The following is a 21,670-nucleotide window of genomic DNA, read 5'->3' on the forward strand; positions in this document are numbered from 1 at the left end:
GGGGTCTTGGAACCAGAGCGGGCTTTCCTGGGCACCTATAATGTGCCACCCCACTGCGCACATGGGGAAAGCAGCTCCTCTCAAAGGGGTCTGGGAGCTTGCACGCTCTGCAGCGGGGAGGCAGTGGCGGTGTGCGGGGCTGGCGTGCCCTCTAGCGGTCGCCGTGCTCGTGGTCTGGCCCCGAGGTTGGGGCTGCACAAGGTCTGGCTGGCAGCGGCCAGTAGGGGAAGTAAGTACCTTCTCAGAGCCGCGGACGGTCCTGCCCGTCGTGGCGCCCCCCCCCCCCACCCCGCCCCGGGGGGCTGAGAACAGTCTCTCCCAACCTGTCTCTCCTCGTGGCTTCCCAGAGACCCCGCAGTGGCTGCGTGCTCCGCCCCGATTTCCATGGAGACCCCTCGTACACAGCTTCCTCTATCCACTCCACCTCAAGTGGGGCCGGCTGGCTGGACCAGCGCCCTGGGGCCCATGAACAGCGGGTCCGCAGGAAGGCTGGCCGTGGGGAGAGTGAAATTCTTCGGCCAGCACCGCGGGGAGGTAAGGTCCGGTTGGGCTCTGCTGACTCTAGGGTCCTGGCTCTGGGTCTAGAGTGGTTCCTTATTCTGTCTAGTGTTCTCTGGCCCCCACCCAGCTCCAGAATGGGCTACAGATTCTAAGCTCTTGGTTCTAGAGAGGGTGCAAACTCCTGGATGACACCAGTGTTTTGACTTTGGCTTTAAAATGAATTCGGGGCTTAGATGTTGAACTCCTAGTTCTGGGCTCCAGCTCTAGAATGGGCTCTTGGCTCTGGTTCTAGAGAAGGCTCCAGCCTCTACCTTCAGTGAGGACTCTCGGGCTTCAGGCCCAGGTTTTACAGGATTCCAGAGAAGGCTCCAAGCTCTTGGCTCTGACTGCAAGGGTGGTTCCTGCATTCTGAGCTCTAGTTGTAGAGTGAAGCTTGAAGTCTAAGCTCCAACCCCAGGCCGGTGGGGCAGTGTTTGGGGCTGGCCCAGGAGTCTGGGGTCAGACATGAGCAGACAGGTGTCTCTTGCCCCAGGATGGGACTACTTCTGTGCTCTCCTTCCAGGTCAACTCCTCAGCCTTCTCTCCCGACGGCCAGAGGCTGCTCACAGCCTCTGAGGATGGCTATGTGTACGGCTGGGAGACCCAGAGTGGGCGGCTGCTGTGGAGGCTGGGTGGCCATGCAGGTGGGGCTCCTGAGGCTGGATGTGGAGACCAAGGCCCACGGGTCTATCTGGCATTCTGCAGAGCCTATCACTCTGACATCTGAGCGGGGCATTCATGCCAGACAGCCTGGGCAGGGCTGGGGCAGGAGGGCAAGGACACAGGGCCTCTGACAGACCTGGACTCAGACCCTATTGCTGTTGTTTTTTTTTTTTTTTTTAAGTTTTAATTAAAAATTGGTAGTCTCTACACCCAACATGGGACTCAAACTCACAACCAAGATCAAGAGTCACATGCTCTACTGGTTGAGAGTCAGGTCCCCATTCCTACTGTTAAAAATTGTTTAAAAATATATTTACCATCTTAACCATTTTTAAATGTTCAGTTCAGTAGTGCTACGTATGTTCATTGTGCAGCTAGTCTCCTGAACTCATCTTGCAAAATGGAAACTCTATCTATACCCATTAAACTCCCCATTCATCTTCCTCCAGTCTGACAACCACCATTTTTTCTAGCTCAATGAATTTACTCTAAGTACCTTCCTTTTCATGACTTATTTCACTTAGCAGAGTGTTCAGCTGTTTAACCACTTTGTGATCGTTATGTCATCTCTCTGAGCCTCTATTTCCTTCTCTTTAGAATGGGAACAGTTGCTCCCCTGTGGGATGAGATAATGCAAAGTGCCTCACGCCCAGTAAGAACTCAGTAGATAGAACTATTATAATTATTACTGAAACAAGAAAAAAAATCTGGTAATTACAGGGCAGATCGACTAATGTTAATAGGTAAAGTCCAGGGCTGGGGAGCTCAAAGGAGGTAACAAACCCAGGCTGGGCTCTCAAAAAGTTTCTGGAAGGTGCCTGCATTTGCTTTTGGCATTGATTTTACAAATGGGCAAAATAAAGTTGGGTGTTTCAGGTCAAGTCATGGAAGCTCAACTTGCTAGATGGCTGGAGGGTGAGAGAGTTAGGAGGGAGGAGGGTAGGTAGGCGATAAGGCTAGAGAGATTAGCAGGGGTTGTCCTGCAAGGTGGAAGGCAGCACCCCATTCCCTGACCATGCCTGCTTACCCAGGCCCCATCAAGTTCTGCCGCTTCTCCCCTGATGGCCACCTTTTTGCCACGACCTCTGGTGACTGTACCATCCGCCTGTGGGATGTAGCAGAAGCCAAGTGTCTGCATGTCCTGAAGGGTGAGTGCACTGGGTGGGACTAGGACCAAGCAGCCAGGCCTATGTTCCTTTCTAGACCCTGCCGTATCCTGTTCCACCAGGTCACCAGAGGAGCGTGGAGACGGTTAGCTTTAGCCCTGACTCAAAGCAGCTGGCATCGGGTGGCTGGGACAAGCGGGTGGTGCTCTGGGAGGTGCAGGTATGTGGAGGGGCGGCCAGAGCGAGACCTGGGACCTGGAGGAGACAACCCCCACCCCAGTGCCCCAGAAAGGTTGTTCCATTTTCCCCACTGCCCATGCCCACACCTGGCATCCAAGACCCCCTTACATCTGGCTGCAGCTACATCCCCAGCCACACCAGCCCTCTGTGCCTCAAGATCTCTGCCTGTGAGGGTCATGCGGCCTGGATTGCCCTCTCCTCCCCTCAAGGACCAGGTAACCTCCCCAGACCCTGTGTGATCACATTACCCAGGCAGCCCTGCAAGGAGGGGAGGTCTGACCCCTCCTTGGTCTGACCCATCTGAGGCCTAGAACCTAGCACAACAAGGCTCTGGGCTACCCTCCAAAGCTCAGGGCTCTCTCCTGCAGTCTGGCCAGATGCTGCGCCACTTAGGAGGGCACCGAGACTGTGTCCAGAGCAGTGACTTCGCACCCAGCTCAGACTGCGTGGTGAGCCACATCCACTTACTTGCTTGGGGGCTGAGCAGTGGTCAGAATTTCAGACCTTAACTGGGTGACTCTGCTCTTCTGAGCCACTCCCCTTATCTGTAAGATGGGGAATTCAGCAGGGCTCACAAACTGCCTGCTTCCTGAGCCTGGCCAGCCTAAGAACCACAAAGGTGGGCATGGGGTCGCTAGTTCATGCTCACAGCAGATGTCTGCAGGCCACTGGCTCCTGGGACTCTGCTATCTGCATCTGGGACCTGCGGACGGGGACCCCAGTGACCTCCCACCAAGAGCTGGAGGGCCACAGTGGCAACATCAGCTGCCTGTGCTACTCAGCATCCGGCCTCCTGGTGAGCTAGGTCGCCCTGGGTTCCAGGCTGGCCCTCTGCTGGCTCCAAACCCATGGGCTTAGAGCTGTTTGCTGTCCAGGCTTCCGGCTCCTGGGACAAGACCATCCACATCTGGAAGCCTTCCACCAGAAACCTGCTTGTTCAGCTCAAGGGCCATGTCACCTGGGTGAAGAGCATAGCTTTCTCCCCTGATGGGTCACAGCTAGCCAGCGCTGGCTACTCCCATATGGTAAGCCCACCACCCGCCCTGCCGCCCGCCCCAGGCCTGTCCTCCTGGCGAACTCCTAACCCAACATCCTCCTTTACCAGAGCCCTCAGCATGGTCTAGAAAGGGCCACATCCTATTTGCCCCTAACAGGAAGGTGACAAGGACAGAACCCAGGTGCCCACCACTTCTGGGCACTAAGGTCTAAACTGGCCCAGAAGCTGCTAGTGACAATAACATTTCTAAGACACACCATAGCTTCAGGGAAAAGGAAACTGCACTGCGCTGAATTTTCGCATCAGATTTTTATGCTGGGCATGTTAAATACACCTCACAGACAACAAAACCCAGACCAGGAGGTAAAGAGGTTGGCTGGGACTCACTCCAAAGTGGTTTCAAGGATGCCAGACTTGTGGGGTGAGGCCTCCTTCCCTTCTGCTTATATTATTTTCCAGGTCAAAGTCTGGGACTGCAACACAGGAAAGTGCATGGAGACTCTGAAGGTAAGTAAGGTCCACGGACGTAGCACCCAAGGGTGTAGGAAAAGGCCTGCCAGGGGAGGTTGGGGGCAGGCAGGACTCGCGTTCCCAGAGCCCAGTGAAGTGCTTTCGGCAGGGAGTCCTGGATGTGGCCCACGCCTGTGCCTTCACCCCAGATGGGAAACTCTTAGTGTCTGGAGCTGCTGATCAGGCAAGATGCCAACTCCGATGCACGATCAAATCACCCAGAGCCTCTCAGATATAACATCACCACAAATGGCTCTTTGATCTCAAGCCTGTCTCTCCCTGCCCGGGGCGCATGGGACCTGGCAGAACGAGCCCCTGAAAGGACAGTGAGGGCAGCTGCAGGCCACAGGCCCAAAGTAACCTTAACAGAGCACCCAACAGATCCCTGTGACCAGGATTGGTCATGGTCCCGCGCCGGGGCTGCCAACAGCCACAGGCAGGCCTGCCAAAGCCCCCAGGCCCCTAGTAACCACAACCAGGGCACGCCAGCCCACCTCTCCAGCACGGTTCGCTGAAACACCCGCAAACATGAAGCAATGCCAGCCAGTTTGTTTGTGTTTTATTGATGCCGGTGCTCAGGCCTTGACCGCATACTTCCGCAGTGGGTACAGCCGCTCCTTCCGCTGCTGCTTCTTGGTCTTCAGGTTTTCCTCGTGCTTGTTTAGCCGGCGGCGCATGGCACGTGTCTTCTTGGGCCGCAGATCCAGGGGCTTATACTTCTTACCCTGGGTGATGGGAGAGCGCGGGGAATCTGAGCACCAGAGTTTTGGAGCTACTGCGGCAGTTAACGAAGCCTCCGAGGCTGGAACTAAGCGGCTAGGGGGCACGGGGAAGATGCTGGAAGTGCCTGAAGGGGGCCACTGGGATGCGAAGGTTAACGTGTAGACCTGAGCATGAGGAGGTATAGGACCAGCCCAGTAGGGGACTGAGGCCCTGTGCTGGGTGCCACCTTGGTGAAGAATCAGACCTGCTTAAGGAGCTCCCAGCCCAGTGGGTAAGACCGGGCAGCTAACAAGTGGCCCATCGGTGGGGAAGAGGAGAAAAGATAAAGGAAGCTTCCACCTAATGACTGGAAATAGCCTACAAAGCAAGCAATCGGAGCGAACACCAGTTCCAAGGGGGAGAAAACGGGGCGCACAAATACCCTGAAGAATGCCGGCTCAGGCGCTTTCTGGGAACTGCCAATAGTCCAGAGGCGGTACAGGCACAGGGCAGTGGTGTGAGAGCTAAGAGGGGGAACAGCCTCAGGGCAGAGAAGTGCAGAAACAGAAACGAGCTGCGCAGAGGAGGGTAAGCTCGAAGACGGGGGATTTGGAGGCATGAGTCTCTGTCCACCCATATCCATGTTATCCACAGCACAGGTCAGGGCCTCATCCATTTCAAGTTTCCTAAGCCCTCAGAGCTCTGCTGGCCAATACAGGCGCTGGCCACACGAGGCCTATGTTACAAATCCAGGCCTTCGGCCACCACAGCCACATGTGGCCATCTGTGACCATGCCGATAGCACTAACCTGGAGACAGAGACCTCACCTTGACCCTTCCCCCCACCACCCCTGGACTGAGTGGTGCCTGGCAGGGGGTGAACTCACTGGAAGACCACCCACCACCTCTGCCATGGTCCCTCTGGAGCCTGATCAAAGTTTCAAGCCTGGGGCGCCTGGGTGACTTAATCGGTTAAGTGTCCGACTCCGGCTCGGGACATGACCTCAGAGTTCATGAGTTTGAGCCCCGCGTCGGGCTCTGTGCTGACAGCTCAGAACCTGGAGCCTGCTTCCGATTCTGTGTCTCCCTCTCTGCCCCTCCCCCACGGTCTCTCTCAAAAATAAAAAACATCAAAGTTTCGAGCCCAATTCTCAGAAAACATTCCCACACACACAATGTACACACATTCAGGGATGGCGGCACCCTTGCCTGGCCCCCCGCACATGCTACTATCCCTGGGGGCAGCTAACCCAGGAACACATGGCGGCTTTCAGCTGAAAGGCTTTAAAGCAGGGCTGAGAATCTCCCCAAGAAATCCCACCGGAGGACAGGGGCTTCAACCTGTGTCACGTGAGTTCCGGCCTGCCCATGACCTTCTCTTCCTGATAGCCAGCACTGCTGATTTTGGACTTATCAGCTAGCCCCCACGATCACATAAGCCAATTCTCTGTAATAAGTCAAGTGCATGTCTACACACACATGAAGTTTCCAACTGGTTCTGCTTCACAGCTTGAGCCCTGATAACCTTGCTCAGACTTACTCAGCTGGTGAGGCTGGATTCAAAACCCAAGGCTCCAGCCAGATTCTCACCACGCTGATTTCTTGACCAGTGCAGCCCCGAGGAAATGCAGACTAGTGCCAAGATGCTGGTTTGGAAGCGAAACCAGCTACAAGTTGGGAAGGCTCTGGAAAGCCCGCTGCCATGCACCCCAGCAGAAAAGAGCCTCTTCATACCACCCTTTTGGCCAAGGAAGAGCTGGAACTTTGCCCCTGCAGCTAAGCATCCCTCCGACTCCCCCCAGCCCAGACTCACCTTGTAGAATTTCCTGAGGTTCTCTTTCTGAGTCTGGTTGATGACGGTGAGAACGCGGGCGATGGATTTACGAACAACCCGGCTACAAAACAGAGACATCAGTGAAGATGGTGGAGAGATACAGTGCCCCCCCCCCCCAGGCATTTCATTCAGGACCCCAGATGTCCTAAGACAGGAGTGGTATTATTCCCCACCAGCTTGTCCATATTCACCCAAGAGGTGCCTAACCCAGCCCAGAAGGTGGTTCTGGGGGTGAGGTCTGAAGACTCTAGAAGATTGGTATCCCTCGAGTGGGGACAGGGAAGGGCTGGCATGCCCAGTGCTTCTGAGAAGCTGTGAAGTATTCATTCATTGAGCAGAAGCAGAAGGGAGATCAGGAAAGACCTTCCAGCCCAGGCCATATATCCTGACAGCTACAAAGACCTAACCAAAGTCAAAGTCGACTATGGGAAATCATGCCACAAGCTGGGCAACAAGTTTAAGGAGTCATAGGAAGAGCCACTTGGGGGGGAGCAACAAGACGTAGGCCATGGGGGGAGAGGATGAACATAGGAAGAAGCTGGGAATAAGTGATTTGTGGTCAATGTTGAACACGAGGCATGCTGGGGGATGAAGGAGGGCCACTCAGTAGACAGCTGGTAAACAGTCTTGAGGGCTCAGCATGCAACTTGCTTGCGTGTTCCCCAACTCATCCAATCCCCTCCCAGCACTGCGAGTTGGTTGTTGGGGGCCCACTTTACAGAAAAGCAAAACAAACAAAAACAACAAACCAACTCTGAGTGGTGAGTCAGCACACCCATCGGGTAGGATGTGGCAAAAGTGGAATCTGTGCCCAGTTCCACAGACTACAAACCCATGTTCCTTTCACAAGTCCTGATTCTTGATTCATGTAACTAAGTTAACTCCAACTTAAGGGAGAGGTGGGGACAAGGCACTGATCTACCAAGTGAGGGAGGAGGGCAGGGAGGACCAAGTGCTGGTGGGAGAAAAGCGTCCGGTTAGGCTTTTCTTTTTAAATTTTTTTTAATGTTCATTTATTTTTGAGACAGAGAGAGACAGAGCATGAACAGGGGAGGGGCAGAGAGAGAGGGAGACACAGAATCTGAAACGGGCTCCAGGCTCTGAGCTGTCAGCACAGAGCCCGATGAGGGGCTCGAACTCACGGACCGTGAGATCATGACTCGAGCCGAAGTCGGACGCTCAACCGACTGAGCCACCCAGGCGCCCCCGGTTAGGCTTTTCAAGGCAGCGTTAAAATGGGGCTTCAGGGGGGGCCCTAGGTGGCTTAGTCCGTTAACAATCTGACTTTGGCTCAGGTCATGATCTCACAGTTGCTGGGTTCAAGTCCTGCCTCGGGCTCTGTGCTGACAGCTCTGAGTCTGGAGCCTGCTTGGGATTCTGTGTCTCCCGCTTTCTCTGTCTCTCCCCTGCTCTCTCTCAAAAGTAAATAAACATTAAAAAGAGATTAAAAAAATAAAAAAGGGGCTTCAGGGACAACCTGTTCTTTCTTCAACCAGAGAAGCTGAGCAAGGGCGCTCCAGGCAAAAGGACAAAATGGTCTAATGCAGAGAAGAAGAAAACCACACAGCAGGTCTCCCATGTGGCTGGGTGTGAGCAAGGTGAGCCTGGAAAGGCTGGTTAGGAAGGGCATGACATTCCAACCCACGGGTCCATGAAACGGACATTTCCTTTAGCCAGCTTCGAAAACTCTACAAATGCTTCCAACGCACAGGTGTCCCCCACACCCAGAAAACCGTGGTCCTGCCGCCCCTCACTCACATCTTGGAGAGTTTGGAGGCCGCCCCGCCTGTCACTTTGGCGACGCGCAGCTGGGACAATTCCACCTTCAGGTCTTCCAGCTGTTTAAGCAGCTCCTCCTTCTTCTTGCCGCGAAGGTCTCGAGCCTTAATTTTGGCCTGTGCGCAATCAAGGGTTTGGGTCAAACACCCAGCAAGGCTGTCTCCCCTTCCCAGCGGCCATCCTCCCTTCCGCCTGCGTCGTGGCCAGCCCCCGGAGGACGCGCTGCGAGCCCAGCATCCCTCCCCTAGTCTGTGCCTTGGGCAAGGAAACTGAGGCCCCCGCAGGCGCGCCCTCGCCCAGGTCCGCTACGAGGCTGGGCCGCTGCTCCCATTCAGCAGACAGAAAGACGGAGGCGTCGGCAGCGCGGGCTCACCTCTCCAGGCCCAGGCCAACAAGGGAGAGGGCGGGAGACCTGCTGTGGCGGCGCTAGGCCACTCGGCACGGCGCCTTACAGGCCCGGCTGACAGATGGAACCCCAGTGCTCACCTCGAGCTCCCCACCCCAGGCCCCGAGCCCCACAGCGCGGGGATGGCACCCGATTCCACCGCCCTCACCATGTCTACACAACCAGCCGCCGCGCCGATGGAAAGAGGCCGAAGGAAAGAGGAAGCGGGCGGGGCTGACCTCCACAACTACTGCCGGGTGGCGGTGGGCGCGGCCAATGGCTCCGCCCCGAGGGAGCCCTAGCTCCGCCCCTGACACCAACCCCTACCCAGCCGCGGGGAGCGCCGAGGTACCGCCCGCTCAGTTTCGCCCCGAGGAGCCCCGCACCTGGGATTACTCAGGTCTTCATGTCTCCTGAGCAGAGCAGTTGGGGAAACCGAGGCCCAGGGTGACTGGCAGCTTCCCGGAGATGGCACAGTGAGGACTCGAATTCGTCCATTCAGTCATTTACTCGTTCGTTCATTCATTCATTCAGTAGACCTTTGGAGGTCGCTCCATTTGTGCTGCTTTGATCTGGGCGCCAGTGTCCTGGGGTTGGAGGGGATGAGGGTTTCAAAGATGAATGAACCCGACTTCTGCCTTGAAGGAATTTAAAATCCGAAGAGGGCAGGGAGAGGCGGGATCAGACAGCTATACTCCCAACTCCATAAACGTTCCAGTGGAGGCAGCATGTGGCAAGGGAAAGCATTCAGGGCCCTTTTTTTTTTTTTTTTTTTTTTGTTCGCTGGGACTTTTGGCAGATCCCTTCCCCTTTCTGAGTCTCAGTTTTCTCACCTGTGAAATGGGTATTTTTTGAGGCTTACGAACACGAGAAACTCTTAGCACAAGATCTAATGCACAACAGTCGTTCAAAGTATCATTGACATTAATATTCCCTGTGGAATGAACACTTGAGTTGGGCCTGAAAGTTAAAGGAGAATTCACAAAGGAGGGAAGGTGCTCAGGCTTTCTGACCAGGCAGTTGCCCCAACCAGCAAACGTGAATCACTCCAGTGTCACTCCATTGCCATGTACAAATATGAACCAACACCTTTTTTTTTTTTTTTCAACGTTTATTTATTTTTGGGACAGAGAGAGACAGAGCATGAACGGGGGAGGGGCAGAGAGAGAGAGGGAGACACAGAATCGGAAACAGGCTCCAGGCTCTGAGCCATCAGCCCAGAGCCCGACGCGGGGCTCGAACTCACAGACTGGGAGATCGTGACCTGGCTGAAGTCGGACACTTAACCGACTGCGCCACCCAGGCGCCCCCAGAACCAACACCTTTTAGAGCACTAAAGCCAGGTTGCCCCCTTGTTACTGTCAGGTTCCAGGGAGGCTTCTTCCATCCCTTTATTGGGTTCTAGCCATGAGCCTTAGCTTTTCACTAAATTAGTATATTATCTCCCTTTTGTGTCCCAAGCTTTCTGTTTTTGTTTTGTTGTAGTCGTTGTCTTCGTCGTCGTTTAATTAATTAATTTATTTATTTTCTAGCAATCGTTACACCCAATGTGGGGCTTGAACTCACAACCTTGAGATCAAGAGTCATGCTCTTCCAGCTGAGCCAGCCAAGTGCTTGATGTCCCAAGCTTTCTGTGCAATCCTTTCTTTAGCCCCAAATATACTGAATTAAAATGTTTACAGGTCCAGAGGGTGTCAGGATGACTCAAGCTTTCTGTGCAATCCTTTATTTAGCCCTAAATATACTGAATTAAAATGTTTACAGGTCCAGGGGGGTGTCAGGATGACTCAGTCAGTTAAATGACCGTCTCTTGATTTCAACTGAGGCCATGATCTCAGGGTCCTGAGATTGAGCCCTGCCTCCGGTTCCATACTGAGATTCTCTCTCTCTCTCTCTCTCTTCCTCCCTCGCTCTCCCTCTGCCCCTCCCGTACTGGCGCACGCGCTTTCTCTCAAAAAAAAAAAAGTTATAAGTCTGTCTCCACAACCAGCCTGTAAGTTCCCTCTGGGTAGAACCTTGGCTGACACTTGATTTAGTTTATCTAGTCTCCAGGCCCAGCACATGGATGCTTGTTGGATGAATGAATTAATAAGCTTTGCACAGACCACGGCTTCCAAGAAGTAGATGGGTATGAGGAAGAGAGGGCAGACGGAAGGCAATCTTGGCATGGATTAGTCTTGAAAGAAAGTTGAATGGTGCGAGGGGACTTTGCTGTCATATTTTCCAAATGCTTATAGGTCTTTTAGAAATAATGATTATGTGCATCTTTCTGAACTTGGAAGTCATCTGTTACTCCCTTGTTTCCTTTCATGCCACATCCAAACACCAGCAGATTCTGCAGCCTCTGCTTTCACAATAACCTAACATCTTCCCACGACTCTTATTGGCACCTGTCTGGCCTGAGCTAACCATTGCCTGTCACCTGGACCATTGGTGTCACCTTTTAAATCACTTCTCTAGCTCTTATTCCCATATATTCTCAATACAGCTGTTAGAGGGACACTTTTCAAGCTTAAGTCAGATCACGTCACTGCCCAGAATCTCCAGTGTTGTCCCATGAGTTTGACCACGTCCTTCCCCCAGCCTACAAAACCTCTCCTGCTTCCATCTCTCCTCACTCTTGTGCCCCAGTATGACCTGTTTCTGGAATATGCCACACCTGCCCTGTCTCTGGGCCTTTGCTTGGCTTCCTCCTTCACTTCCTTCAGGTCCCTGATGTGTCACCTCCTCAGAGAAATCTCTCCTGACCACTTTACCTAAGGTACTGTGAGGCCCTGCATGGTTTTATACCCTCAGCACAGTCATCCCTCACATAGTATAGGTTAAAAAAATTTTTTTAAATGTTTATTCATTTTTTGAAAGCAAGAGAGACAGAACGCAAGCAAGGAAGCAGCAGAGAGGGAGGGAGACACAGAATCTGAAGCAGGCTCCAGGATCTGAGCTGTCAGCACAGAGCTCCATGCGGTGATCAAACCCACAAACTGAGAGAACGTGGCCTGAGCTGAAGTCAGTGGCTCAACCAACTGAACCACCCAGGTGCGCCAGGATAGTATATATAGACTTATTAAATTCTGACCTCCTGCCTGGGAGATCCAGTCATAAGCAGGGCCATTATTTCAGTCACCAGTTTATTTGGGGGCTATTTCCTTACATATAAATTAGGCATTTAAGAAAAGGTTTATTTATTTTTGAGAGACAGAGTGCAAGGTGGGGAGGGGCAGAGAGAGAGAGGAAGGGAATCCAAAGCAGGTTCCAGCTGTCAGCATAGAGCCTGACTTGGGGCTTGATCTGATCTTACAGTTTGTGAGATCATGGCTTGAGCCCAAATCAAGAGCCAGATGCTTGACCGACTGAGCCACCCAGGCACCCCTAAAATGGGCATTTCTGGCTTAAAGTTCCTTCTACCCAGGCTGTTCTGGGGATATGAATTTCTGCTGTCATGTGGCCTGCCTGGGTCACAAATATTCCTTTCAAGGTATGGAGCTGAAAGGCAGGAGGGCTTTGCCTGTTTCCAGGACCTCTGAGACTTTTATTCAGCACTTACTTCCCAGTGTAAGAGTCTGGATCTTTAGCACCTGAGATTAAGAAGTATCATAGTCTGGCAATATTTTTTAATCTATAGACACAGTTCAATGAAAAGCATTTGAAACAATAAACACGAGTCATACTTCTTGAACTATTGACCTTTACCAAAAACAGTACAATTAGGGGTGCCTGGCTGGCTCTGTCAGTAGAGCATGCAACTCTTGATCTCCAGGTTCTAAGTTTCAGCCCCACGCTGGGTATAGAGATTAATGTGGTTTGAAGTATTGGGTTTTGGAGCCCACAGCCAAGAAAGAATTCTTGAGATGTCTTCAGTGCAAAAAGGTGGTTTTATTAAAGCACAGGGACAGGACCTGCAGGCAGAGTTGCACTGGGATTGCGAGGAGTGACTGATTACACACTTGGGAGCTGGGGGAAGTAAAGGTGAGGGGAAGTTTTGGAAAGGATTTTCATATGCTAAGAGACTCACAGGATCCTGGAGACCTACCTATGGTCAAGCTAAGGTTGTTTGACCCTCCAGCAAAGTATTAATTGGGTTTCTGGTAGAATGTAGTACTTTGCCTGCCTCAAGTATTTGTTAATGGGCTGCAAGTTATAAGGAAATTTAATTTTATCTACATTTCCTTTTGCCTGTTTCCCACATAAGAGATTACTTAAAATCTTAAACAACAAAAAAGTACAACTCTATGAAAACAAAGACCCAATTTAGTCTAAGGTTAAGGCCTGTTAACAGAATCCCTCAGCCAACAGCCCACTCAATCTTGGCACCACAAAGTCATTCTTGACTCGCACTACGTCCCCCCAGCCCCATCTTTCCCCATCTCTTACTCTGGGGATTCAGCTTTCCATCAGAATATGCCTTTCCAGCCAGGACCGGCTTCTCAGCCCCCAGGACCTCGCCCTTCCTGTCAGGATGGGGACCACAGGGTCATGTCCCTCACCTCCCACCCGCCAGGCCAATGTGACTGCTACACCCGAGGTTGCCTAGTCCAAATATTTTCATTGTCTTGTCTGCCTTCTGGACACACTTTAAACGTCTGTAAAGTCTCCCAATTAACAATAGAATCACTATGTACAAAGCAGAGGCGACTTCCTCCGAGCAAAGTGGTGGCGTTCAAGGCTCCTAAGATTGTAGAATTAGGATCCCCCTCCCCGCCTGCCCCCCCCCCCCATTCCGTCACTTCCAGAGGTAGAACTACTACTCATCCCTCAGCTCGAAGGTTTTTTTCTCAAAGAAGCCTGCCCAGCACCCGACAGCCAGGAGCCTTATCCTCAGGGCCCCGTGACGCACTCCCCCTCCCCTCTGCGTCCGCGGCTATGCCGCGCCAGGCCCCTTCCAAGGCCAGGGGCTCTTCGGATTCAGGAGAAGCCAAAGAAGGAGCACAGTTATAGCGTCCACGATGTTGGGACCTGTGTGGGGACAGGACGCCCACTCAGACAGCAAGACTGGGGCTCCCCGAAGATGAAAGTCCCGCTGAAGGCCGTGGGAACGACTATAAGGTGGTTTCTCCAGCGCTTCCAGCCAGTCTCCCACAGGGCTCCGCCCCTCCCGCCCACCGGCACTTCCGGTTCCGGCGTGGCCCGGAAGTGGGCGGACAGTGGCGTCTGCGCGCGGAGGAGGTGGAGGAGGCGCCCGGCGGCCGCTTCCCGCCCCCGAGCCTGAGCCGGTGCCGAACGGAGTAGAGCCGAGGTCGGACCCGGAGAGGAGCCGGCTGAGCGGGCGCCGACTCCCCGCCATGGCCCGGAACACGCTGTCCTCGCGCTTCCGTCGGGTGGACATCGACGAGTTCGACGAGAACAAATTCGTGGACGAGCAGGAGGAGGCGGCGGCGGCGGCGGCCGAGCCAGGCCCGGACCCTAGCGAGGTGGACGGCCTTCTGCGGCAATATCCTTAACCGGCGCGGCGGGCCGCGCTCCCCTGAGGCGGGCCTCCCTACTCCTCTCACCCCGGGGCCCCTGAGGTCCGTCTCCCAAGTCCCTTCCGATCCGGCTCCCCTCGAACCGGGTTCCCTCAGCCCGGTATCCCCCACCGCCTTCCCTCCGACCCGGGCTCCGGCCCTCGGAGGTTCCCCCAGCAGCGTGGCTCCACGAGGCCCCTAGACCCTGGTGGACCCGCCGGCTCGCCAGGCTCCGAGGCACGCCCGACTCGCCTGCCGCCCGCAGGCCCCGCACTCCTCCGCGAGGCCTGCCCTCGTCTCCCCCGGTGTCCTCATCCCCTCCGACTGACCGTGGCTTGGGCTCCCTATCACTCCGTCCCTCCCTTGCAGGAAATGGGGCCATTCTCGAGCTTGATGGGAGGCAGGGGCAGAAGTGAGCCCCCGCTGAGTAATTGAGCAGCCTGGGTGGCTCCTGGGCACTGTCCTCTTGGGCCGGATTGCAGCACCACAGGAAAATAGGTGGGTGGATGGCTGTGGGGAAGAAGGGACCCAAGGGGGAGCGAAGGCTGCAGCCCTAGCCCAGCCCTGAGGTCAGAGATTGTGCACCTCCGACCCCAGAATCAATCTGACCCTCCAGGTTAATGCCACTGTTTTGCACCTGTCCTCAGTTCCCTATGAACACCTTGAGCTGTGGACCTTGATGGTCTCAGCCACGTTTCAACAAGTGAGTTTTGGCTTCCTACCCGCAATAGCCTTCTTGTGCAGGAAGCGGTGGGAAAAACTAGTAGTTTAGAGCTAAGAAAAACCAGATAGTATGAAGTGAAATGTAAAAGTAGAGCCTCATGACTGGAAATGACTATTCCTGTGACCACAGAGAGCAAGCATTTAGAAAACAAGATTAAAAATAGAGGTGGTTGTCACAGCCCGCTCGGTCCCTTAGCAGTTTGAGCACAGGAAACTGACTTATTCTCACAGGAAGGATTTTTCTTTATTCAAATGGTGTTACAGGAAGTGCCTGCCCCTCCCCCACACTTGCCAGGGCAGGGTTGGAGGCTCATGATGTATATAAATCAGATTCTGAGTGTTTAATCAGTTGACTCAGCTTGGGAAGTCAGGCCCGTGGACTACCTTAGGGAGGAGTCCTGCAGTGTTCCTCCACCGTGCCTTTGAAACAAAAACCTTCAGACTTTCTTTGTTTGAACAGGAATGTGTTTTCAAAGGTGGGGATTCAAACTTGTATTTCCTGCCCCATCAGGATCACCCTGTTTACCCCATTGGTGAATCGGGGTCATGAGAAGGACCCCTCATGAGGGAAGATTGATTCTGCGTTCTGATGCAGAACCTGGCTCATGGGCAGGCAATGCCAAAAAGACTCCAGGGTCAGGCGTGTGGCCGAGAACTATCTACAGATGGGGAGAACAAGGTCTGGTTATCTGAGGTGTTGGTCCTGATGCTGCAGGGACTTGTTGAAAGTCCTCTCTTGCTATGCCCCTAATGATAGGTTTCTTGAGGCTGCTTGGAGGCCTAGGTTTAGCACATCCAGTGGGTGCAGTTTCTCCACTAGTGGCTGTGTCAGAAACCTTGTTACCATGGACAGTATACCTCTTGGGATTGGGGAAAGGGAGGTTAGCAATGAGAACTGAAATCCTGGCAAATGTGGAGCCCAGGGAAGGAGGAGGAAGGAGAACTAGTATTTACTGAATCCCTATCATGTGCCAGATATTGGACTTATAGTGATATTACTGAGTTTAAACTATAGAACAGGCTTCTAATAGAAGAGTCTTAGAACAAAGTCCAGAGGAAGGGGTAGAGGTTGGTTGATTGGAGTGGGGAAATGTAGGGAGGAGGAGGAGGAGGCCTGTCCCACTGCTGCAAAGGGAATTGAGTCATGGTAGGGAATCAGGCAGATGAAATAGAAAGAACATGGGCTGTGTATCAATGCAAACCTCACTCTGTCATGCTATAGCTGTGTGACCTCACACCTTCTCTGAACCTCAGCATCCTCTTCTGTGAAAAGGAGGGGAACCATGCTGGCCTTACAGGTTCCATGGGAGCATCACGGAACAACATTGCAAAAAACTTCACAGTACTGGGCACGCAGCGAGTGCCCTAGACATGCAGCTTGGGTCTGTGGGTAGAGTGACAGCAGGGGATTAGAGAAAGAGCTTGGCTTTGGAGTTGGGCATCCTTGGGTTTGAAGGCCGGCTGGACAGCTTAACTTTGTGACCTTGGGCAGGTCATTTCCCTTTTCTGAGCTTCAAATCCATTGCCTCCCAAATGAGAATAATGATTCTTGTCACAGAGGGTTGATAGCAGTAATGAGAGGACATGTGAAAGCACCTGGTACAGGATAAGGATTTTAAAGTATTCCTTCCTTTTCTTCCTCACTGAAGAACTTTCTGGTCCTCAGGAACAGGTCCAAAGCAATGGTTTTGAGCAGTTTTGCACTCTTTCTTCCCCCTGAAGAAATTTGGCATTGTTTGGAGACACTTTGATTATCACAACTTGGAAATCCTGCTAGGATCTAGTGGGTAGCAGCCAGGGATGCTGCTAAATATCGTGTGATGCACAGGGCAGACCTGACATCAATCATGTGGTCTAGAATGTTAATGCTGTGGTTGAGGAGCCCTGATCTAGAGGAGACAAGGGGGCGCATTCCCCAGCCTGTTCTCTAAGCTGAGCCCTGAGGCCAGCTGGATAAATACTGTGCCCTCCCTCCTCCCCAGAACTCCCCAAGCTGCTAAAGGCCCTCCACCCATCAACATCTATAGCGAATGCTTGGTAGGTCGGCACTACAGAGGTAAATAAAGGGTGACTCTTTTTGTCCCTGGGGACTAGTTACCCTGCCCTTCCCCATCCATCTCCTGAGTAATTTTGTTTGCCAGCCATGCTGGTTAGCAAAGAGAGCCAGCCTACATTTCTTTAAGCTTCTGAGACTCTGCTCATTGTTCTGGGACGCCAAATCAGAACTGTTTTCTAAGGTAGAAGTTATCAGTGGCTGCTACCAGACTGGCCCTTGCTTGGCTGAGGGAAAGGAATTCCAAAGCCAACAGATATAGGGGGTGGGCCGTCTGTCCATTGTGGAAGGTGGATCAGGGCCCAGCAGGGGCCTGGGGAGCTCAGCCAGAGTGGCTCCTGAGTGGTGTGGGCCCAGCTCCGTCAAGATGGAGCCCACACTAGGGAAGATGGGACTAGGCGTTGCTCCGGAGTCTCTGTCTGTTCACACGTAGGTATCACTGCATGAACAGGAGTAGAGACCTGATTGGGTAGAAGCCATTCCTTGTTCTATTTTTGAAGCTTTTTGGCTGAAGCCAGTGTTTCAGATGAGGAAATGAAAGTTGGCTGATGTAATTCAGTTTAAAATAGGTGTCACCTTTGGGGACCTAACCCAGATTGTCATTTTCTTTTGAGTGTGGTATATTTGGAACTCAGCAAAGAAGGTGTCAGGATTGCAACTAAGGTTGCGGGGAGGGGAGAGGATCAACTCATATTTGGGGGAAAAGCTTCTTTTAGATTAATAAATCTTCCTCCTAGTAGCAGCTGGGACCTCACAGACCTAAGTAGGTCTTAGAAGATAGAAATTTTAGTACATCTTAATTTCTTTAGCAGTTTAACTGAGAAAACATTGGATTAAGAGGAGATCTCCGTTTGTGCCTTCATTCTTCTTTGAGAATGAGAAGATGAGAATGATAGCCGCGCACTGTTGTTGTCAGGATCCGATGGGGCAGACGTGGTGCCCAGGACCAAGCAGTTGTAAGCAAGCTCCGTCAGGTTTTGCTGCAGGTCACCCCAAGAGGGCACTTGTTTCCAGGGAGGGAAGGAGTGTCCAAATGTGTTTTAGGGGGCGGCAGAAGGAGGGGCTTGCACTGTTGGCAGAGGTGTCCTCTACTGTCTGTGGCTCAGGAAAGCCACAGGCTACTCTCTGAACGGGCTGTGGCCACCTGGAAGCTGCGGTGGGAGGTGGGTGAATGTGGATATCTCTTGACTCCTCTCTTGAGCTGTTTTTGAAATGAGTTCATTAATAAAAGCGTGAACATGCTTGAGCCTAGCCATCCTTAACTGGTGGTGATGCACAGGGGACATGCTTCGGGCATTCCATGCAGCCTTGCGGAACTCTCCCGTCAACACCAAGAATCAGGCCGTGAAGGTAAAGGGGGCTCTGCTGCAGCTTTGCCGGGTGGTGTTGGGACCAGGGTTGTGGTTGTCCGTGTCCCCAGCTGAGCGTGACTTCCACGGGGCTTCAGACAGCATCTATTTAGTGTTAGCATCAGTGAGTATCTACTAAGGGAGTGGGTTGGCACTGGGCAGTGCTTCCATGGAAGCCTCCTGGCTGGCACTCCTGACATCAAAGCTGTCGGTGTTTATAGTAAAAGCTCCCCAAAGAAACATTCACTTCTCCCCAGAGCCTCATGGGGTGAGAAGTCGGCCCAGCCCTTGCTGCTTAGCAAAACTATAAATTAGCATGCCACATGGGACTTAGCAGTTTCTGCTTTAAAGGTTATCGAATAGGCTTTATTTGCATAAGTATTTTCAGTGCTTTTAAAATTTCCTGCCTTTAAAAACAAGGTGAGAAGATACATTTGTGTTTACTGCATCACAGCTGTTTAGAAGCTGTCTAAAATTTGGTCCAGGGAAAGGGGTCTCTCTCAAGCTGGGGTTTTGCTGTCTTGTCACAGCATCTTGATGTAATCAATGGCTACACCTCTCAGGCAGAGGGAAGTGGCTTCTGTGTTACTGGGGTGAACGCAGAGGGAAACTGCAGCCTAGCACACCTGTTCAGAAAGTAGATCTCCACAGTTAGGATCTTGTGGAATCTGAGGCTTCGCAGGTATGCTTCTCTCTGACAAACCACTTACTCCCCCAAAATAAGTGGAATAACTTATTAGCATGAATAAGGGATACTTGAAATTTAAATCAATAAAGGTATTTCAGCCCACTTAGTTTTTAACCATCCCAGACAAATTAGAAATTGGGCAGTGTTTCTAAGAGTTCTGACCACTTGGTTTGGTATTTCTGTGCCGGTCTTGGAGGACATGGATGTGCCTGGGCTGTGGCTCTGGGTGTCACTCCCTTTCTCTTTCCTTTATAGGAACGAGCCCAGGGCGTGGTGCTGAAAGTGCTTACAAATTTTAAGAGCAGTGAAATTGAGCAGGCTGTGCAGTCACTGGACAGAAATGGCATTGACTTGCTAATGAAGTACATTTATAAAGGGTTTGAGAAGCCCACAGAAAACAGCAGTGCGGTGTTACTCCAATGGCATGAAAAGGTAGGTGAACACACTGCTCATGTGGGCAGCTCACGGACTCGCCCCAGTTCTAGGGTTCAGATCCGCGGGCTAGATTTCCCACAATAACATGGGACAGTCTGATTGTCATAATAATAAGGGGCCACGCCTAAAGCAACCTGGGACATCTGATCACTTCTCCCGTGGAAGCACTTGGTAGGGGTTCACTGTCTCTGGTAATTGCAATTACTTTAGCTGCTGATTTATGCCGGGCATGTCATGGGGACAGGTGACTTGGCATGGGAAGAGGGACAGGGAGTCCCAGGTGGGAGGGAGGCAGGCTTGAAGCTGGGGCTTCCTAAGACTTTAGTGGAGGCAGCTGCTTTGCATTGGTGGGAGGTGGCGGTTGGGGGGCTCTTAAGGATGCAGGCTGAGCCCCTCGCTAACTCTAGGGGCTTCCTGCTGTGCTGCAGCTTCGCTAGGCCAGAGAAGGCAGTGGCAGAAACCTGAATGTTTACTTAACAGGGCCTTCATCCACCTGAAGCATAAAAAGCTGTGCCTGTCCTTTGTTCAGGTCGTTAGAAGAGCAAGCCGTTTCAAGTAGCCCGTGTCCTGGCCTAGGTACCAATGTCCCCCTGCCCCGTAGAGCTACAGGAAGCTCGCTTGTCAGTATAGGAGACCAGGCTATTACCAACACGGTATCTAAAACTCTCCATAAAAGTTTTGAGGGGTCAGCCACTTGGGCAGCCTTGGTGCTGTGCCGCGGTGGTGGCCTTTGGTCCTGCTGTGGGGTGTGCTGTGCCTGCGCCGTCGGGAGGTGAACTCCTGGGCTTGGTGGGGGTGGCTCTGGTACTCGGGAGCTGAGCAAGCCCTCTGTGTGGTGGGGAGGCCAGGCCCTTTGGTCCCTTTAAGGCAACTTGGTGCCGAGCCCTGCTGGCATTTCTAAGGAGGCCTCAGGGAGGCAGCTATAATGAGCTCGTGTCTATTTAAGTGTCTAGGGCAGTACCGGCAGGCCGGAAACAGCTTGTCAGAAAGGGAAACTTGGGGGGCTGTGCTGTGTATGTGCTTGGTAACAGTGTTCTCAAGCCCAGCTCTGCTGTCTCGAGCTAGCAGCTCTTCGGGACCCCTGGCTCCAGGACAGGGCTCCACGCCTAGAATGGGGGCTCTCTCGTCACCTCCTTAACTGTGCTGTTGCAGGAACCCTTTTTCGAGAGGGTCCGTGACGCGGTGGGACCTAGGTCTGGGAATGCTTGGTCCCTTCTTCCCTGGCAAGCCAGGCTCCCACGTGGCCAGCCATGTCTCATTTCACTCCTTTCCTTTTCCTGCCCCCACAGGCATTAGCAGTAGGAGGACTAGGCTCCATTATAAGAGTTCTTACAGCAAGAAAGACTGTTTAAAAAAAAAAAAAAGGACTCATGTTACCTTGAGAAGAATTTTGGATGCACAGGCTGATGAAGAAGGGATTGACAATGGACCATCTTCCTAGGAACTCCCAGCTAAACTATTTCAGGACATGCATCAGCTGAAGTGTATTTTATTTTCAAGGTGGAGGGAGAAATCGTCTGTTTCCTAAATCCTTTGCAGGATCTGATAGTCTATGCCTTTGTCCACAAGTAACACGGAACTGACATTGTAACTGTCTCCTGGAGTGGCTGGCCAGCGTTGGTCAGGTGTACCTGTGTGCTCTGCCTCTTTAAAATGGGGGAGGGACGACTTGGGCAGGTACAGATCCAAGGGCTGTGGTAAAAGGGAGAGCTTGTTTTTTTGAAGTAGTAAAAACTTCAAGGGTTTGTACAGACATCCCGTCTTCCCAGAGAAGACGGGCTCTCTTGGGTTCATTGTAAAGTGCCTGCTGCATCAATAAAGCTCTTGGCTTATTAGTATGTACTTTGCGGTGTGTTTCATGTATGTAAAATGAGTAACGAATGGGACGGAAACGAATGAGAACTGATGTGGAGGGGTGGGCGTGTCCCTGGGGCGCTGTCCCCAGGGAGTGAGCATGGCAGTCCAGCCCTCTTGCCACAGCAGGACCTCAGGCCTGGGCTCGGCACTGCTGGCTGCTATGGAGAGAGATTTTGCCGAATAACTATTTATTGGTTTTACTCCTTTTGATTTGTATGTAATTTTGGAGCTTATTTAATAAAGTGCCGAACATTCAATAATTGGTCTAGGCTTCCAAAGTCTTTAGTTTGTGTGACTGCACTTGGAATCTTTTGGGCCCCAGAAAGGCCCCGTCACCATCTCCTGACTCTGACTTGGCTGTGTGGCAG

General features: G+C 52.5%; 3 protein-coding genes across 4 annotated transcripts; 2 read left to right on the forward strand and 1 right to left on the reverse strand.

The window, feature by feature from the left end:
• Positions 1–273: 273 nt before the first annotated feature.
• Positions 274–5,898, forward strand: WDR38 (WD repeat domain 38). Of its 2 annotated transcripts, XM_025914026.2 has the most exons (9): positions 275–534; positions 1,064–1,184; positions 2,235–2,351; positions 2,432–2,529; positions 2,918–2,998; positions 3,214–3,345; positions 3,425–3,574; positions 4,006–4,053; positions 4,166–5,898. In XM_025914026.2, the coding sequence occupies exons 1-9, from the start codon at positions 385–387 to the stop codon at positions 4,292–4,294; spliced, it is 1,026 nt and encodes a 341-aa protein (XP_025769811.2). In that variant the 5' UTR covers positions 275–384; the 3' UTR covers positions 4,295–5,898. The 2 variants fall into 2 exon arrangements, with proteins under 2 accessions (XP_086540130.1, XP_025769811.2); XM_086684004.1 differs by having other exon boundaries at positions 274–534; positions 4,006–5,898.
• Positions 4,599–9,052, reverse strand: RPL35 (ribosomal protein L35). Its single transcript, XM_025925835.2, has 4 exons — positions 8,926–9,052; positions 8,351–8,487; positions 6,572–6,653; positions 4,599–4,781 (listed from the first exon to the last, which is right to left on the reverse strand). The coding sequence occupies exons 1-4, from the start codon at positions 8,926–8,928 to the stop codon at positions 4,632–4,634; spliced, it is 372 nt and encodes a 123-aa protein (XP_025781620.1). The 5' UTR covers positions 8,929–9,052; the 3' UTR covers positions 4,599–4,631.
• Positions 9,053–13,895: 4,843 nt separating this feature from the next.
• On the forward strand, positions 13,896–21,287 carry ARPC5L (actin related protein 2/3 complex subunit 5 like). The gene is made up of 4 exons (XM_025927065.2): positions 13,896–14,184; positions 18,251–18,323; positions 19,266–19,442; positions 20,735–21,287. The coding sequence occupies exons 1-4, from the start codon at positions 14,036–14,038 to the stop codon at positions 20,795–20,797; spliced, it is 462 nt and encodes a 153-aa protein (XP_025782850.1). The 5' UTR covers positions 13,896–14,035; the 3' UTR covers positions 20,798–21,287.
• The last annotated feature ends 383 nt before the right edge of the window (positions 21,288–21,670 follow it).

The sequence above is a fragment of the Puma concolor genome, chromosome D4 (assembly GCF_028749965.1).
Source record: "Puma concolor isolate L17-30 chromosome D4, mPumCon1.1.hap2, whole genome shotgun sequence".
In the NCBI taxonomy this organism is placed as follows: Eukaryota; Metazoa; Chordata; class Mammalia; order Carnivora; family Felidae; genus Puma; species Puma concolor.